This window comes from Mustela putorius, unplaced genomic scaffold (genome assembly GCF_011764305.1).
Source record: "Mustela putorius furo isolate JIRA1106 unplaced genomic scaffold, ASM1176430v1.1 tig00000095_pilon_pilon_pilon, whole genome shotgun sequence".
Classification (NCBI taxonomy): Eukaryota; Metazoa; Chordata; class Mammalia; order Carnivora; family Mustelidae; genus Mustela; species Mustela putorius.
The window spans coordinates 34,037,567-34,056,455 of record NW_025421280.1 but is presented as its reverse complement, the minus strand read 5'-3'; the positions used below and the strand labels follow the sequence as shown (position 1 = coordinate 34,056,455).

The following is an 18,889-nucleotide window of genomic DNA, read 5'->3' as shown; positions in this document are numbered from 1 at the left end:
ATAAAATCCTGGGCCGGGGCACCTGGGTGGCTCAGTGGGTTAAAGCCTCTGCCTTCAACTCAGGCCATGATCTCAGGGTCCTGGTGATCTGAGCCCCGCATCGGGCTCTCTGCTCAGCAGGGAGCCTGCTTCCTCCTCTCTCTCTGCCTACTTGTGATCTCTGTCCGTCAAATAAAAAAAAAAAAAAAAAATCCTGGGCTGTGTAGAGATGTAATGATTTTTATTTATTTATTTGGGAGAGAGAGAGAGAGAGAGAGCGTGCAAGCACACGGCTTTGAGTGGGATGGAGGGGTAGGGGCAGAGGGAGAAGGAGCGAGAGAATCCCAAGCAGGCTCTATACCCCATGCAAAGCCCGACGTAGGGTTCAATCTCACGACCCTGAGATCATGACCTGAGCCAAAATCAAGAGTCAGACGCTTCACCAACTGAGCCACCCAGGAACCCCTAAATGTAGTTTTTTTTTTTTAAACGATGGAAAAAATGCCTCTAAAAGATAATGGCTTTTTGTTGAGCTCTAGACTCTGGGCAAGTTACTTTACCTCTCTGTTCCTCAGTTCCCTTACCTGCAAAATGGGGATAATAACAGAACCTTCCTCAAGTGTTGTAATAAAGAATAAATTAACTCATCTAGGGAAAATCTTTGATGAACAAGACCTGGCAGGTAGATGCTCAATCAGTAGTCTTTGTTATTAACAGTGTCAGTTGAACTAATCATGGATTGCATGGGGATGAAGATTTGGTGTATAAGGCGGTGCCTGGGTGGCTCAGCGGGTTAAAGCCTCTGCCTTTGGCTCAGGTCATGATTCCAGGGTCCTGGGATCAAGCCCCATGTTGGGCTCTCTGCTCAATGGGGGGGGGCCTGCTTCCTCCTCTCTCTCTCTCTCTGTCTGCCTCTCTGCCTACTTGTGATCTCTGTCTGTCAAATAAATAAATCTTAAGATTTGGTGTATAAGAACTGTCGTGCATGGTTCTTCATAAGAAAGTGAGATAAATTCGATCTAAGTGTGCACAGTCTTAGAGGAAAGGAATGAGGAGAGAACGCAAGAAGAGGCATCAGGGAGGGAAAGATGGCAGACGGCAGCAGAATCATGGGAAATCAGATACCACCACTGACACCAGGGACTTTTAAGGACAAGGATATTCAATATTAAATTCTAATCTGTCAATGTTGCTACAGTGGGACCTCCCGGTTTGCACACATGCTTACATGCTGATCTTCAGTAAAAATTGGGCTCGTTTGCTATATTAGTCAGGATAATTAATCATAGCTGCTGTAACAAGCAATTCTTAAACATCTCAAGGGCTTAATGCAATCAAGTTACTTGTTTGATGGAATTCCCCTGTAGCATTCCTCCAAGCAGTAGCTCAGAGAAGTTGGCCCCTTTCTAGTTCCATAGGAGACACTCCCATCTTTCTTACTTACTTACTGTGATCTCCAAGGTCATCACAGACCGAAAGCGCTCAGAGGATCCAGCGGGAGGTTTTATGGTTACCCACATCCCCACTGGCCAAAACCCAGGCTCGTGCCCCAACCTAACTGCAAGGAAAGCAGGGAAATGTGTTCCCAATTAGGAGTGCTCAGGAAGAGGAAAACAACACATAGCCTTGGTGTTATGTTACCATGTGCACTGAGTTAAGAATGTTTGGGAGAGGAACTAAATGGGAAGCAGGCCTGGGTGTACATTTGGGTTGATAGAACAGTGTGAAAAAATCAGCAAAAGCAACAAATCAGGAGAAGAGGTAACCAAGGGAACACCATCCCTTCAAGAGTCAGCATGGGTATTTTAGGGTTTCTGGACTCTTCACTGTGTAGAGGATACTTCCTCAAATTTCGCATGGCTTTACTCCTCATCCTTCAGGTCTCTCTGCACAAATGTTACCTCTTCAGTGAGATCTCTCCTAACCACCTTCTTTCAAATATCCATCACTCCATCACTCTGCATCTTGTTTGATTTTCCTGAAATCACACTACATAACTATATGTCTGTCTACTCTGTCTCCCTCAGCAGTAAGATCCCTCAGACACCGCATCTTTCTTCTACCCCAGCATTTGGAACAGTGTGTGGCACCGAGTAAACCATCAAGAGAATGAAACAAGTGAATGAGTAAGTGAATGGAAAATAAACTCATCAGTCAACACCTGAACCCCAATATTCTTCATAGCATCAGTAATGTTTATTGAATGCCTGAGGGAATCCAGGATACGCATTCAGATGGCTTTATGGGACCTAGGTGGCAGGGCTTACCCTGGCTTTTGGAGAGACAATTCACCCCAACCTAAAACCCATAACTACGCAAGCCCACCTGACCCAACTCAACTCACACCAGCCCTCCATCACTCCTAACTCAACTCAATTTGGTAATGTCCAACAACTGATGAATGGATAAACAAAATGTGATATAACCAGACAACGGAATATGATTCAACAATAAACAGGAATGGAGTACCAATATGCACTGCAACATGAACATTGAATCATTATGCTCAGTGAGAGCAAACAGATCCAAAGGGCCACATACTATATGATTCCATTTATATGAAATGTCCAGAACAGGCAAATCCATAAAGACAGAAAGATTAGCGGTTGCCTACCACTGAGACGTTTGGGGGAAAGGGAAAGTGACTGCTAATGGATATGCGATTTGGTTTTGAGGTGATGAAAATGTTCTAAAATTGATTGTGGTGATGGTTGCACAAGTCTGTGAATATACTGAAAACCATTTAATTGTATACTTTAAATGGGTGAATTATATGGTAAGTGAATTACATCTCAATAAATCTATTTGAAAGAAAACCTCAACCCAACATCTAACCCCCAATTCAAGCTACCTCAAACCCAACTCTCATCTTAACTGATGCTGTCTTGACTTCCCAAACTGCCAATCCCCAGTCCCCATTCACAGCAATCCCTACTTACCTCTACTCCGTTCATCCTACTTCCCAAATCGACCCTCATTCATGTCAATCCAACATCTAATTCCAAACCCTAGCTTCAATCCGCTGATTGCCCTACCTCCAATTCAGCAGATTCCATCATCAATCCACAACCTCAGACTCATTCAACTCACTCCAAACCAACCTCCTATTAGACTGATCTTCAAACCATTTTCAACATATCTCACCCAACCCCTACCTCCCAGTATCCAGCACACCTCAAAGCTCCTCTTCTAATTCAATCCTCTCTACCCTCAACTCAGCTCCTGAATGGCCACCCAGATGTTTCACCTCCAGTCATTTTTTTTTAAGATTTTATTTATTTATTTGAGAGAGAGACAGTGAGAGAGAGCATGAGCGAGGAGAAGGTCAGAGAGAGAAGCAGACTCCCCGTGGAGCTGGGAGCCTGATGTGGGACTCGATCCCGGAACTCCAGGATCATGACCTGAGCCGAAGGCAGTCGTCCAACCCTCACCTCTAGTCATTTTTATCTCAAACCCAAACCACATCCCACGTCCCCTCTTGATCCATTCCCACACCCTCAGTTCAGCCAGCGACTCCAGGACTAATCAAGGTCAACGTGGAGATCTAGCTATCCTCTCTCCCTCTTTCTTCTCCCTCCTTCCTCTCCTCTTTCTTCTTCAAAGTTTGAGGTCTTCCTAATAAGTTCACCATTTTTTCCAGCTTTATGGACACAGAATTGACGACATACGATATTGTGTAAGTCTACGACATACAACCTGTTGATTTGATACACTTGCATATTGCAAAATGATTACCATGATAGCATTAGCTAACACCTGCATCACATCACATAATTAGCATTTCTTTTTTATGGCAAAAACATTTACGATCTCTCTTAGAGATCCAGCCACTTCCAACTTTTCTTCTAGGGACCTGCATTGGTAAACAGATCCAAAATCTCCAGGGAGTGCCATTATAATCAGATGCTCCCCAGCTCCCAAAGCCACCTGTACCCAAAGACCCAATTAAGAAGGTGGGGGCAGATACCGCAGGTGACCCAAGAGCCTGACCTTAAGAAGGATGTAGCCAGCACTAGATGAAAGACACAGGGACACAGTTCACTGGTTTATTCTCAGACTTGAGATGCCAAATATGCCCTATGGCCCTGGAGGGGAGGGGAACATGCTAGAATCCGTCTCATCATATCCCAGCCCTCCCTAAGGAGGAAGCAGATTAAATATACAACAGAGGGGAATTTCCCTTTTCATCCAGACCCAGGTATAAATAGGGCAGCACCATTAGGATCCTGATTCACCCCCACCATCTTGGCTCCTATCCCACCTGGCATGGCAAGGTGCATTTGGGGAGATATGGGTGGGGGGCGGTATTCAGAGCTGTGCAGAGGCAGCAGAAGGAGCACCCAGCTCAGTCCAGGGAAGTCTCACTTCCCCCTGTGGTCTGACTTTAGTTCCTTCACTGTGAACCCACCTGAAAACAGGAATGAGTGAAGGGGTCCCAGCCTGGGATCAGGAGACATCCAGTGCTTAACTATGGGAAAGGGTAGCACCACAGGGTGTTGAGAGCACTGCCCAGGGGATGGGGAGGCAGGCGTGGGGGGCGTTCGTCAGCTGTGAGTTGGAAGTTCCTTGCATGGGGCATCAGGGGTAGGGAGTTGAGGGATGGGCGGGCACAGAAGGGAGAAAGAGCCAGACTACAGTATGTCAGCTACGGTGCAGTGAGGAGGAAGCCGGACCCTTGGGCCAGGGGTGTGCAGCCCCCAGCCGCCTGGAATGGAGAAGGGATATTGCTTGACCGTGAGGAGCAGACTCTCCCCAGGCTCCACAGTCACAGGATACGATAAATATGATGGCTTCAAGGCCTCAGCACCAAAAGTACCCCATCGGGGGCTCCCTCATTGTCCCTCCCACCCCAAGAACTCTCAGCTGCTAAAGCAGACAGGGCCCAGTTCAAACCCAAACTTCTGGTTCGTCTGGCCAAAGTCAGTAGCCGCCATGTCCAACAGAGGCAGAAAGCCCACTCGGGAAGAGCTCAACTCCAAGAGGGTCTTCGTCTGTCCCTTCCGGAGCTGACCACGGGGAAGACAGAATGGCGGGTGAGCAGGAAGGCAGCCAAGGTCCCTCCCCACTGCGGCCAGCCCCTGCTCCTCCCCTTACCCGGCAGCCATCATAGGGGACAGTGATGGTGGCCGCTGCCATCTGGTTGAAAGACAGCTCCTCCCCGTTGGCTCCGAGGAAGCGGACGGAGCGGCTGTGATCGCCTGCAGCTTCGTCCAGCCACCCGGCAGAATTCTGGCAGGAGTAGGTGAAACTCTGGCGGGCTGTGGCACTCAGCAACTTTAGGAAGGTCATCTGAACCACGCTCACCGGGGACCCATCAGCGTCCACATAGGAGAACTGGGGGTGGGACCAAGCAGGAGGTGAGAGTGCTCCATTGACCCCTACTTTCTTTCTAAGGAACCTACCTCTCAGGCTCTCCATCCCCCGACCGACCTGCCCCTCTGCCTCGCCCCTTCTCTGGGTGGGCCCACCAGCCATCCAGCACCCACGGGTGCCTGGCGAGCCCCGAGGCACTCACACGGGTCTGCTGAGCACTTGAAATGCACCCGATGAGGAGGAAACTGCTTAAAATGTTAATTCATTGTTGGATTTTAAATTATTTAATGATTTTGTTTTACTGTATTTGATTCATGACTAATAACTGAGGCTCAATCCAGTTATCAGAAAACTTGGGTGTGGAACAACTTGAGTATACACGAATCTACCTTTTCAACTGCAGATTTTATGAAATCTAAGTACGGATCAAGAGCTTCCAATGAAATTTAGTATCCAAATTACGACGTGCTATAAATGTAAAATACGCATCAGACTCTGCAGAACGCGGAGGGAAGGAATTTAAAATGCCTCAGTAACCTTTATATTGATATGACACCCTTTTAGATGCACTGGGTCAAATAAAATATATTATTAACGTGTCATGGGCTTGAGATAACTGGCTGGTCAATCCGTTTCTTCTGGCTTCCCTCTCTTCTCTGTATCATTTCCGAGTTCCCCGACTGATGTTTTCTGGAATCCTATTCCAGGTAAAGTACTTGCAACTGAGTCTTTGTTGAAGGGTCTCTTTTGAGGGAACCCAAACCAAAGTACCCCCACGCTATATTAAGAGCTTTGTTTCTTTGGTTATTGTCTGCCTGTTTCCTTGTTCAGCTTCATGAAGTCAGGAGCCGTGTTTTATTTGCTGCCACATTTCCGGTGCTTAGCACATACATGTATGTTACATAAACAAATCCCAAACTGAACCCAAGTTCCCCCGCCCATCAAGGCTGTTCTTCCTCTCACTTACAGATCTCAGACTCCCTCCCAGGCACCCACCCGCCCACCAACACTCTCCTCCCTGCCCTCCATCTCAGCAATGACTAGGTCCTATTGACTTCCCTTCCATAAGTTCCAGGCCATGCCCTCCTCCCCACCCCCAATAGCAGAAGCTCCAGCCTGGACCACCTCTTCACTCTCCCAGACCAACATACCAGTCCCCTCCACCCACTCCACCCTTACCAGTCCCGGAGGCACTCTTCTAACAGAGATTAGATTTGGGTCCTTCCTTCACTTAAACACATTCTATGGCTCCCTTTGCCTCACAGGTCTTTCTGGGGGGTGGTAAGCCTAACCCTCACCTTCCTACTCCACCTCCTTTCTTAATCCTTTCTTCATACTTTCTTTTTTTTTTAATATTTTGTTTGTTTATTTATTTGACAGAGATCACAAGTAGGCAGAGAGGCAGGCAGAAAGAGAGGAGGAAGCAGGCTCCCAGCGGAGCAGAGAGCCTGATGCAGGGCTCGATCTCAGGACCCCGGGATCATGACCTGAGCTGAAGGTAGAGGCTTTAACCCACTGAGCCTCACCAGACCCTCTTTTTTTAAACTCTGGGCCTTCGTGTATGCTGTTCCCTCTGCCTGCAACACTTTTCCTTGTCCTCCTTAACTTGCTGACCCAACTCATTGTTTAGGCTTCCACTGATCTGTGACTGCTACCAGGAAGCCTCTGGTACTTCCAGCACTGCGTCTGGATTTCCACCATACTCTGCATCCCCTCCATCACACATCTAATGCTGCCCCTGCCCCATCTGCCACCCCCACCAAGCCTGAAATCACCATGAAGGCAGGGGTGAGTCTTCCCTGTTCCTTTCAGTTCTCATAGCCTCTCCTCCAACTCCCCCTGCACCAGTTCCCACCAGTTTTCATACTATCCCCCCCTTGGCCTCCAGCAACTCACCTTCTTCCCTCGACGGAATGTGCTATACCAGTTTCCTGGCTTTTCCTTGGACCAGGAGGCCATTTTTACCTGGGGACAAGAGGGGTGTAGTGAGCGTAGATGCCCTGGGTGCCCGCGAGGTCTTTCCTGCATTTACCCCACACTGAAAGTTGCAGCCTGTATAGCCAGGACTCTTGGGCTGTTCTCTCACCATGGAGGTGAGCTTGGCTGGTGCATAGGGCAGCCCAAGGGACCAGGGGTCCCTGTCCTCTGAATGCCCTCTGAAGCAGCCCACAACCCATGACTGACAAGATTGGTGGATAAATGCACGCTCCCGCTCCCTCTCCCGCTGTGTGGGACAATGCAGTCCCCCCCTCCCACGTCCCCCAGTAGAACTGAGCTTTTAGTGCCCAAGAGTGACATTTTAATCCTCATTGGCCGCCTCCCCCAGACCCGCCCACTCCCCCCCCCCTTCTCTCCTGGTGCCTCCGAGATGTCCTTCTAAATCAATGACCTGCCCTCTAATCCTTGTCTCAGGGTCTGTGTCTGGGGAACCAACTCTGGATCATTCCTCAGTCCCCTCCCCAGCCCCTTTGGGCAGGAGGAAGGTGAGCTGGTGGGAACGGCTCAGGTCTCAGGGACCAGCAACCATTTAGAGGTTAAGCCCTACATGACTTGGGGGTCTGAGCTTGTCTACCCATCGGGATGGGGGGGTTGAGCTCCTACCAAACCAGGGCTCTGACTAGTCAAAAATAAGCAACAAGACGGACATCGCCGTGCCTTTCTGCAGGGTCTGTGCTGGCTGCAGATCTTACCGGCCGTGGAGGAGGCATTAGCACAGGCCCACGTGCTGCCTGTATCTCATCACTGAGCCTGACACGTGCGTCAACACCCCGATGGTACAACCATCCTGAGGCAGATACTGTCTTGAATCCCATTTTACAGATAAAAACAACTGAGGTGACACCTCTCTCCCAACCCAGCATTCTAGAGCAGAGGCAGCTTGCCTGCTGCCCTCCGCTGCTCAGCCCAGTGCTGGGGCTGGGAGGCTGAGGGCTCCTGATGGAGCACCCCCGTATTCCTGGGGAACCAGGTGGTCTCCCCTCCCAACCCACAGAGGGCAATGAATCTGCGGGCCTATGAGGTAGCAAGTCAAGAGATGGTGGTTAAGGGCTGGGTCTCTGGAGCCAGCCTGCCTTGGGGTAATCCCATCACTTCTCTGCCTTAGTTTCCCTCTCTGGGGATGATGGCCCTCGCACCCCACACCAGGTGGCTGGGACTCAGTACAAATGCAGCTAAGTGCTCGGAACAGTCTGGCACATTTATCCCCTATTTAAAGGCTTCCACCATTTCTGTTTTCTTAATCAGGTTTTTTGGTCTATCTTTTCTCACAGACGGTAAGCCCCATAAAAGCAGAGTTTTGTTTGGTTTTTTATTCTCTGCTGTAGTCCCAGCCCTTCACAGGACTTGGCATACAGCGGGTGCTCAATAAATGTTGGCTGAAGGAAGGATAAGGATCCAAAGGCTGGTATGCGCGGTTGGGCAGGGAGGGGAGATAGGGGATATAGCTTCGGTGGTGGCGGAGGGGTTGAGGTGGTTTCCCGAAGCCCCCTTTCTCCCCCGCAACCCTCCTCCTCCAGGCACTCACCATCTCAAACTTCTTGTCGGGATAGAGGCAGGTCTCCCCTCCCGCAGTGAAGTTGCAGAAAACCCTGAGCGAGTCCCTCGCACAGCCCTGGTTGGGGTCAATCCAGTATTCCCCTGCCGCAGAGCCAGGTCGGTGAGTGTGCACGGGCAGGACCCCATAGGCTTACCGCCCGCCCGGCCAGGGAGGGACCTCACCATCAGGCAGGTGCGGGTGGTTGCGGTGTAGCTCACTGCACACAAGGCCCGGGCGCTCAGCCGTGCCAGGAGGGCGCTGCATCTGCTCCAGCTCTAAACTCAGCGACGTGAGTGAGGCCAACACCTCCTCCAGGCCGCTCTCCAGCTCCCCTGGGCCTGGGAGAGAGCGCCGGCGCCTGCGCAGCCCGTGCAGCTCAGCTCGGGGACCCTGAGCAGGGGCGGGGTAAGGAGGAGAGGTGAGCAGAGATGCAGGAGAGACAGGAAGAGGGACAAGCAAAGATGAGAGAGTCACGGGAGGTAAAGAGACACGGGTTGGTGGGGAGAGATAAGAAAGGGGAGAAGGGGCCGAGGAGATAGGCCGACAGAGACAGAGAGAGATAAACGGGAGGGAGAGATAGAAAGACCCAGAGTTGGGGAAAAGCCGAAGTAATAACACAATGAAAGAGAGATTCACAGGGGACGTAAGGAAAGCGGAGAGAGAAAGAGGGAGCGGGAAGAAGAGAGAAACAGAGACAAAACAGGGGAATAAGAATTTGGAATAGAGACAGTAAAAGGCCAGGAGGTGGAGAGAGACAGGGAGAGAGAGATGGACGGGGAGACAGAGCCAAGCAAGACGAGACCCATCAGAGCCCCCAGGGGTATCCCCCTAAACCCCCAACACAGCCCAGAGCCCCCTCCGGCTTTCAAGGCACCTTCTTCCCCACCTGCATGCCACAAACACCTGCTGTGGGCTCCACCCAGTTCTGGGCGCTGGGGGACCCAGGGGAACCCTCTAACATACTCCCTGGGGAACTTACCGGGGGGCCAGGGGGACCTGGGGGGCCAGTGTCACCACGGGGACCAAAGGATCCCTGTAGGGAGAAGTCACTGGGGAGTGAGCTCTGTCTGTGGAGACCCCTTCCTGCCAACACACATACACGCTCTCACACGCACGCAGTCTCACACTCACATGCGCAGTACCGGGGGAGGGACGTGCACTGCTTAGCACCAAGTATAAAATGCACATTTTCTTTCCGTATCTTAACATCTCTGAAAGCAACATCTTAACATCTTTGGCAAATCTCAGTTTCCTTGTCAAAACTGCTTTCGCTCATAGTAGTTTCTAAAATAATGGCTCCTGTTAAAATTGATGGCATCTTAGACTTGATAAAATACAACGGTAGGTGTTGAATAAATATTCAGTGAATGTGTGATTGAATGAACAAACAAACGCATGCAAAGGCACTGAGGTGCGGTGATGTTGAAAGGGGGCGGGAAGCCAGGATGTAGGGGCCCAAGGGACAGCATTTACTCACCGGGGACCCCTTGGAGCCTTTCTGTCCCAGAGGACCCTATGGGGTAGAGACAGGGAGGGCTGGAGTCCCAGCTGGCCCACCATGGTGACCCCACCCCACAAACCCCTCTTACTCACCGCCACGCCTGGGGGCCCAGGGTGGCCCAGAGAGCCGATGGGACCAGGGAGACCCTGAAGAAAGGAACATCGAGGTTATCACGGATGGGGTTCACCCCTATGATCCAGGCACATCCCCCAGACAAGCCTCTAGTCCCCTCAAGAGAACAAGCCACAGACACAGCCTCTGACTTGTAAATCCCCAGGTAGAGGCCCCCATTTTCCCCAGACACGACCCCTTCCATTCTAGACCCCAGCTTCCCAAATGTGCGCTCTCCAAATGAGCCCCAGTTCTGCCTCCCCACCCACCCCGTCCTCTGAACACACTCTTCCCGCTTGGGATAGAACTCACAGGTTCTCCCTGGGGGCCAGGGGGGCCCTGCACGCCTGGCAACCCCTGATCCCCTTTCTCACCAGCTTCCCCGGGGGGGCCGATGAGCCCAATTAATCCGATGTGGCCCTGTAAGACAAAAGAGGCACATATGGGGAAAAAAAATATGGTGGGGGGGGGATGCTTCTAGAGCCTTGGGGTTGTGGGTGTGGGAGCAGAGGAGACCCCAACCTGCCAGCCCTCCGGCCAGGGAGGCAGGTGAAGGTGGAGGAGATGGAGGTAATTGGGGGAGAATAATGGAAGGTCGTATCCTTACCTTTTCCCCCTTGAGGCCAGCATCTCCCTTCAATCCTGGAAGACCAGAGGGCCCCTGGAAGGAGGGGGAGGCTCAGTTAGTGAGTCTCAAACATGAAATCTCAAGGTTCATGTGGGTAATTAGGGGAGAGTCAAATGGGAAATTACTTGGATTTCAAGTGGGAACTACCAGGGATGTGATTATGGTCAGGAGAGAGGAGGGGTGACCAGGGATAAGGAAGGGGTTGGAGCGCGGTAAATATGAACAGTCAGTGGTGAGAATCAGTGTGGAAGGTCAGGGTAGACTAGCAAGATAGAGGGTCAGTTTGACCTATCAAGATGGAAAGTCTCTGTGGACAGTATGAACCACCAAGATGGAGGGTCAGTGTGGGTGGTCAGTGTAGACCATCCAGATAAGTGATCAGAGAGATGGTTAGTACAGATGGTCACGGTGGACTGTAGGATGGGTGGTCAGTGAGGGGTCAGCTTGCACCACCAGCACCCACAGTCGCTAGACGGTCCCAGGACACCCAGTGTGGTTCTCAGTGCCAGGACATCAGGGACAAAGAAGTCTCTTACCAGGGGTCCAGGAGGGCCCATCTGTCCAGGTGGTCCCAGGAGGCCTGGTTCACCCTAGGATGAAGCCAAACATGGGGACGCTGCCCTCGGCCAGAGCTCGGTGTGAGTGCCCTGGCCTCCACGCACACCCCCGACGCCCACCCCCAGCCAGGGTCAGTTGCTCCAGATTGTGGTGAGAAACTATAAGGGAGGAGCTGACCCCACCCCTCCCCAACCCTATTCCCACCCAACTCACCACAGGGCCGGGGATCCCTCGAAGACCCTCAGGCCCCACACGACCAGGGGGTCCTCGAGCCCCGACTGGGCCTGTCATCCCTGGGGGACCATCAGGACCTGGCTCCCCCTAACAGAACAGGGCAAGGGAAGGGCCAAAAGAGTCAGAGGGAAACTTCCCCCTGACCTCCTGAGGGAGGGGGAGGGAACGGGGGCTCCTGTGTTGATGGCCGTTGATGGCCCAGCTGTGGGTCAGGCATCAGCACAGGGACCCTTCCCTGGCTGGGGAGGACTCACCTTGGCCCCTTTCTCCCCTTCTCTGCCTTCTCGACCCATGCGGCCGGAAGGACCCTGAGGAGGCAAACAGGATGTGGGGGAGGGGAGATTTAGGGGTAAAGGGAGCCTGTTGGGGTGACAGGGGTCTGTGGGGGTTTAGGGGGGCCTGTGGGAGTGAAGGGAGGCCAGCGGAGATGGGTGGGGCATGGGTGGGCCCAGGAGAGCCAGGAGGCGGGTCTCACTCACCCTCTTGCCAGGAGGCCCAGGGGGGCCAGGTTCCCCAGAAGCCCCAGGCGGACCCTACGAATACAGAACAGCACCAGGATAGTATTAGCTCATGTTGGTCGAGCGTGACGAGGTTTCAGGACGCCTCTGACCAGACGGCCTCCCCCATACACCACGCCAACAGCTGCCATCTCCCGCCTCCGCACTGGAGTCGCTCATGTTCCTGGGGAAGCCCCAGAGAGGCGAGGCAAGGGCATCTACAGGGCCCTAGGCATCTCATCCACCTACTTCTCTGTCCCCCAGTTCACTCCAGTTCACCCATTCACCCTCCCAACTCCCCCACCAGCACCACATCCTCTGTTCCGCCACTCACCGGTCCACCAACATCACCAGGGTCTCCCTTCTCTCCCGGGGAGCCATCGATACCCTGTGGGGTAGGCAGGGGTTGTGGAGGCACGTAAGGATTTAGGGGTGAAACATGGGGAAACGTGAGGGTTATTTGCTCCACAGACCTTGCCTAAGTCTATGGAGGGTGGAGATATGGGGACAGAAATAGGACTATATGGGGGCTTATGGGGGAGTAGGGCTCATACCCACCGAAACTCCAGGGTCTCCGGGGGGTCCTAGATCTCCTGGGAGCCCAGTGGGGCCCTGGAAGACAGAACAAGGACAAAGCACCTCTCTGAATTATCGGGCATTCATTCATTTATTTGCCACATGAACTGTCCCCAGACACCGCCTGGGCTGCTGAGGATATGCTTGTGAACAAAACACAAAGTCCCTCCCCCCCATAGGGTGAACATTCTAGAGTCTAAGGTGTACAGGTGCTGAGCTAAACCCATGACACACATCACCTCACTCCGTCCTCCAGGCGCCTCCCAGCTCGGGACTCACAGGTAGGACTGACCCTCCGGAAAGGGGTCATATCCAACTTGAGGTTCCGCAGACCCTGAAGGTCCTCACTGCCCTCCCACCCCAGCCCAAGCCCCACCATGATGGTAGGAGGGTCTCAACCTCCACCCTAAGGCCAAATCCCACATCAGCCCCAATTCTGGGCATCTATCTCAGCAGTTCCAACGCTTCCAGAATGATTCCGTGTAGAAGCAAGTTGCACCCATACAGTGAGCTATAACCATCATTCGTCAGTATTCAGTCATGTTCTGGATTGCCTGGGGAATCAGCACACTGGAGGAGGAACCCCTCAGTAGAAGCTGGGGAGCAGGTTCAAGAGGATGCAAGTGCCCCTCCCCGATCTCTCCCTCCACTTCTCCCGGGACTCACCACGCTCCCTTTGGCTCCATCCTCTCCAGGGGGGCCTTTCTTGCCTGGGGGTCCAGCAGCCCCAGATGGGCCTGAGTCCCCCTTTTCACCAATTTCTCCCTTGGGCCCCTTTGCAGAAAGAGTCAGAGGTCAGAGGTCAGAGTCAGCTGGGACTCTTCAGAAGTCAAGGGTTAGCTTCCCTGGACTCAGGAATCGGGAGTGGTCTGGGACTTTCCTGGGGTCAGGGGTCAGAAGAGCCTAGACTGTCCAAGGGTCAGATGTCGAAGGCATCTAGGGTTTATTCGAGTCAGGGGCCGGGATGGTCCAGTTGCTCAGAGATCATAACCAAGGCTGGTCTAGCCCACATGCCATGCTGGAGTGAATTGGGAAAGGGGATCCCTCCGGGAAGTTCATCCCCCACATGAACCCCCACATGAACCCCACAGTAGGGTTCATGGTTTGGACCCAAGCCCCCACCTGCACCCTATAGGTGTACAAGCTGAAGAACTCTCGGTAGCAGCCCTATCTGAGACCTTCCGGGGCTTAGGGATACCTATAGGTCTGACTCAGGCCTGCCCAGATTTCGTGAAGGTGGCCCTAGATGCCCAGAGGTCAGGGATTCCCTGAGACGTGTGCAAGGGTATAGAACACAGTCACTCACAGGGATGCCTGGGGCTCCTGGGGGTCCTGGATCTCCAGCCTCCCCTGGCTCACCCTGCAGGAGGCAAAGTCAGGGTAGGGAGAGCTCTGATTATGAAGGACAGGGAGGAACTCCCCAGAACAGCCATCCCCAAGCCAGACTGGCTGTGCCTCCCCTACCCTAGGCAGCCCCCTACCCCCTCTCTCTCACCTTCTCGCCCACAGCGCCTGGCTGACCAACTCCCCCAGGCAGCCCTGGAGGGCCCTGGAGAGACAGCAAGCAGTAGAAGTGGGACTGTGGGATCCCAACAGCCCCTTTGGGGTAAATGGAGGTCCCCACCTCTCAGACATCCTGCCCCACCCACCCCCCAGCAAGTCTTCACCTCTGATCCACTGGGGCCATGGGGACCCCTAGGCCCTGGAGCTCCATGGGGACCCTGTGGGACAGTCAGAATAGCATCCAGTGACCTCATGACTCCCCAAAGGCACCACTAGCCACAAACACCATCCTTAATGGCCACCAATCACCCACCCTCTTCTCCCTCCCACCTTCCCCAGGTTGTCCATACCATGGACCCTACATCTCCAACCTCCCCTTTCTCTCCAGGAGGGCCTGGCAGCCCCTGTGGGAAAAAGAAGAAAGATTGGAGCACAGAGTGCAGGGAAAGAGGCCACATCCCCAAACTCAGACACCCACCTGCAGGCCAGGAGGGCCAATCACCCCCACGAAGCCTCTCACTCCATCATCTCCTTTCTGCCCAAAGAGGCCTGGTGGTCCCCGGCGTCCCTGAGCCCCATCTGCTCCCTGGAGAAGGACAGAACGAGGGTACAAGCGGGGTCTGAGTGAAGAGTTGGAGATAGGCTCTGGGTCAAAGTCAGGACCGAGGTTAACAATTACAGTCAGGGTTGGGCTTAAGTTTGGAAAGGGTCAGGGTTGGACTTGGCATCGGGGGTGCAGGTTAAGGGCCAGATTTTGGGAATTAAGTCAAGAGCTGAGTCAAAGTTTTCACATGGGCATTGGGTGGTGAATGGGCATTGGGTGGTAAGTTGAGGTCAAGGTCATGATACGGCTGAGATGGAATTTAGGGTTGGGTTTGAGATTGGGGCTGAGGTCAGATTCAAAGTTTGAGTTCAGGTTTGGGGTCAGCACTGGAGGGTGGGTCAGATTTGGGGTTAGGGGTAGGATGGGGTCAAGGTTCAGATTTAAAGATAAAGTTTGAGTTAGGGTTGACGTTAAGGTCATGGATAGGGTTAAGACTGGGCCTGTGAAGGCCTTCAGGATTCAGGTTGAGATTGGGATTGAGCCAGATTCTGGCGTGAGTTCCTATTGGATGTTGAGTTTGGAGTTGAGTTTGGGTCTGGGTCATGGTGGAGGACACTGTCCATTCCCACCTGGGATCCAGGAGATGGTCACAAAGCCAGGAGCACTCACCGGGGAGCCTGGGTGTCCCACAGGACCCCGTACTCCTGTCGGTCCAGGTGGGCCCTGGGGGAGGGGACACAGCCAAAAAAAAATCTCAAGTTCAAGATTAGGAGAACCCTCAAGATGACAATCACTCCCTCCCACTCCACCCACCAGGAAGCAACAGCTTGCTTCCCCCACAGCCCTGTCTTCCTAGCCATCAACTGATGGGGTCAGACACAGACATCATCCTGAGCTTGGCTCATCAGGACTTTTCCCCAGAAGTCCCTCCAGGGACTGAGCTGGCTCACAGACAGACAGTAGGCACTGTGGCTGAAGTCCTGGGGGAAGCTGGAATGCGATGCCTCAGAGCCTCCCAGAGTCACAGACAGAGAGAATGATGCCATCAAGGAAAGGGAGAGGAGGAGGTAACCACCTCAGCTCCCTCCCCATGCTCTCGAGATCCCAGCTACCCCCCCAGCCTCCCCATCCCTCTGCCTTCCCCCAGGACCACCTCCTTCCCTGGGGCCCCACACTCACCGCATCCCCTTTGTCGCCTTTGCTCCCTTTGTTACCAGGGGCACCCACTTCCCCCTACAGGGGAAAGAGCATGAGGGGAGGACCAACTTGGACTCTCCGTACCCTGAGCCCCTGAGTCCTGCCCTCTCCATGAACGCTTACCTTGTCCCCATCCTCGCCAGAAGGACCAACAGCTCCAGGGGGTCCGGGAAGCCCCAGGGGGCCTGGGATCCCATCTTTGCCTGTGGGGCCAGGGGAGCCACGCTCGCCCTGATGGGGGAGTAGATGGGGGTATGTCAGGAGTCAGGGCAGAGGAAAGGTCCTGGTATGTGGAGTCCTGAGGATGCTTGAGGAATGTAGTGGGCACGCACTCACCGGGGACCCCTTCTCGCCTGCAGGGCCAACAGGGCCTTGGCCTCCGCTTTGGCCAGGAAGCCCAATGCCTCCTGCTGGGCCCAGTGGACCCCGCTCCCCCGGGGAGCCCTGAAAACAGGGGTAAAGGGTCAGGAAAAATAGCAAAAGTAGTTCTCACTGATAGAGGCCTTTCAAGCTGCCTGGCATTGAGTCAGGTCGATACTGCTCTCTTGGCCACTCTGTGCCCTTCCCCACAGCAGCCAGAGGGACACCTGAGTCAGGGCACACACATCCCCCTGCTCACCACCCTCCACAGCTTCCAGCTCACTCACGAAATGGGAAATCCTCCTGGTAGCCCCCAGGCCTTGCACAACCTGCCCCATTACCTCCTGCCCTCTCTGCCTCCTATTGACCCCCTCGCTCCCTTCCTTCCAGCCACACAGGTCCCACCGTTGCCTCCAGCATGCTGCGCACACTCCAGCCCCAGGGCCTTTGCACATGCTAGTCCCACTGCCTGGAACGCTCTTCCCCTATATACGCACACGGCTCCTCCCAAACCTTCCTCAGGTCTCAGCTCCAATATCACCTTCTCAGGAGGCCTTCCTTGAGCAGCTCATTTCAGCGGCTCTCTCCCTACCCCCCCTTCTCCGTGCTATTCGTGCCACTGATTCCTTATCTCCCCAACTAGAAATAAGCTCCAGGAGAAAGGAGGTCTTTCATCTGTTGATGTCTGGCATGCAGGTAAGTAAGTGTGGGATGGATCATCTCACGGATGGGGCCATGTCACAGGTGAGAAAACTGAGGTCATGGGTGTGAGCCTGTTTGACACCCAGGATAGGGGACTTAATCATGGCAATGTTCAGCTCCCTAGATGCCCCAAGGCACCGTCACCCTGTTTCCCACCCAGCAGATGGGCTTATACTTACATTGGCTCCAACAGGGCCTGGGGGGCCTTTGTCACCCTTTAAGCCAATAGGTCCCTGAGGGAGGAGATGATTCAGTTAAGAGATGCCCAAGGGTGTGCCCAGGTCCTGTCTTCCTTCTGGGGGCTCACAGTTCCCCACTTCTTCCTGGGCACTGAAGGTCAGGGGTCTATCTCCTCCAGGTCCCGCCTGCTGTCATTCCTTTACTTTCATGGTTGTCCCCACCCAGGATGCCACCACCATGTCCCTCCCCAGAGCACCCTTCTCCTTTTCTGCTTTAGAGTCCAGCCAGGTACATTTGGGGGGGGGGGCAAAGGATACTCACTGGATCCCCAGGGGCTCCTTGGGGGCCGGGGAAGCCCCTGGGACCAGGTGGTCCTTCCTTCCCAAGAGGTCCCGGTGGCCCCAGGTCCCCCTGCAGGAGGGCAGAGGAGGAAGGTCAGGCTCCAGAGAAGGGGTGTTTCCTCCTAGTCTGTGAATCTGGGGGTGATTCTGAGCCTTGGGGTGGCATGGGGCCATTGGGAGACCTTTGGGGCCACTCAACTTGAGATTTTCCAGGGGGTAGCGTCTCACCTTGACACCCTCTCTGCCTTCCAGGCCTGGAAGACCTTGTTCACCAGGAGGTCCAGGAGGGCCTGGGGGGCCCCTCTCCCCCAGAGGTCCTGCGTCTCCTGTCTTCCCCTGAAGAGGAAAGATAAGCTTATCTTGAACGGAGGTGGCCCAGCATGGGGGAGGGGGCTGTGGGAGATGCGCTTCCCCCCAGATATCTCCCAACTGGTGCAAAACTGGGAAGACCTGTGGGGTCCATTCTGACCTGAGGACCCACGACACCAGCTGGTCCAGGTGGGCCTGTCTGACCTTGGAAGCCCTGGGGAGAAAAATTAAAAGGGGTGTCCCATGGGAGGAAGAACTAGAGAGCCTAACGGGGTCAGGGGTCAGAAGTCCAGAGGCTACGCACCAAGTCTCCTCTCTGACCAGGGTGCCCAGGACGCCCATCTTTCCCCTGGGGGCCCTGGGAACAAGGTAGGACAGAGACAAGCCATGACTAAGCAGTCTTCCCACCCCCTGGCTTCCCTCCAGGCCACCCCTAATCAAGATGCACTCACTTACAGGGGGACCCTTTGGCCCAGGAAATCCAGGAGGGCCTTGCAGACCTGGGAGGCCCTGAAATGGAACCAGAAACCACAGCCTCACCCCTCCTGCCTGGCCGTCTGAGCCCCGCATTAGGACAAGCATACTGAACACTTTGTGCACACCGGCCATGGAGCCAGACCCGTGACACACACTCAGTCATTTCCCGTGTCACCGCAGCCCTTTGCGGCGGGGACTGCGTTTATTCCCATTTCATAGAGGGAGAAAACAAGGCCCAGAGAGGCTGAGTGACTTCCCCAAAGTCACACAGCAGGCAAGTGGCAGAGCTGGAACTTAAACTCACAGCTCCCAACTTTAGAGGCTGTTCTTTCCACCGTGTCACA

The 18,889-nt window shown here is 53.8% G+C and overlaps 1 protein-coding gene across 3 annotated transcripts in view; it reads right to left on the bottom strand.

The window, feature by feature from the left end:
* Positions 1-4,011: 4,011 nt before the first annotated feature.
* Positions 4,012-18,889, bottom strand: part of COL5A3 (collagen type V alpha 3 chain) — a 36,641-nt gene continuing 21,763 nt past the window's right edge. For 2 of the 3 annotated variants that reach the window (XM_004748484.2, XM_004748485.2), the window contains exons 36-67: positions 18,525-18,578; positions 18,373-18,426; positions 18,229-18,282; positions 17,988-18,095; positions 17,740-17,829; positions 17,418-17,471; positions 16,513-16,620; positions 16,300-16,407; positions 16,159-16,212; positions 15,649-15,702; positions 14,914-15,021; positions 14,786-14,839; positions 14,600-14,653; positions 14,428-14,481; positions 14,239-14,292; positions 13,599-13,706; positions 12,915-12,968; positions 12,691-12,744; positions 12,339-12,392; positions 12,114-12,167; positions 11,839-11,946; positions 11,604-11,657; positions 11,047-11,100; positions 10,752-10,859; positions 10,421-10,474; positions 10,305-10,340; positions 9,807-9,860; positions 9,010-9,217; positions 8,816-8,928; positions 7,189-7,257; positions 5,074-5,313; positions 4,012-4,985 (exon numbers count right to left, since the gene is read on the bottom strand). In XM_004748484.2, the coding sequence (XP_004748541.1) occupies positions 4,839-4,985; positions 5,074-5,313; positions 7,189-7,257; positions 8,816-8,928; positions 9,010-9,217; positions 9,807-9,860; positions 10,305-10,340; positions 10,421-10,474; positions 10,752-10,859; positions 11,047-11,100; positions 11,604-11,657; positions 11,839-11,946; positions 12,114-12,167; positions 12,339-12,392; positions 12,691-12,744; positions 12,915-12,968; positions 13,599-13,706; positions 14,239-14,292; positions 14,428-14,481; positions 14,600-14,653; positions 14,786-14,839; positions 14,914-15,021; positions 15,649-15,702; positions 16,159-16,212; positions 16,300-16,407; positions 16,513-16,620; positions 17,418-17,471; positions 17,740-17,829; positions 17,988-18,095; positions 18,229-18,282; positions 18,373-18,426; positions 18,525-18,578 (2,631 nt within the window). In that variant the 3' untranslated portion in view covers positions 4,012-4,838. Of the gene's footprint in view, positions 4,986-5,073; positions 5,314-7,188; positions 7,258-8,815; positions 8,929-9,009; positions 9,218-9,806; positions 9,861-10,304; positions 10,341-10,420; positions 10,475-10,751; positions 10,860-11,046; positions 11,101-11,603; positions 11,658-11,838; positions 11,947-12,113; positions 12,168-12,338; positions 12,393-12,690; positions 12,745-12,914; positions 12,969-13,598; positions 13,707-14,238; positions 14,293-14,427; positions 14,482-14,599; positions 14,654-14,785; positions 14,840-14,913; positions 15,022-15,648; positions 15,703-16,158; positions 16,213-16,299; positions 16,408-16,512; positions 16,621-17,417; positions 17,472-17,739; positions 17,830-17,987; positions 18,096-18,228; positions 18,283-18,372; positions 18,427-18,524; positions 18,579-18,889 lie in introns of those variants that run through there. The other variant, XM_045084320.1, reaches the window with a different exon arrangement.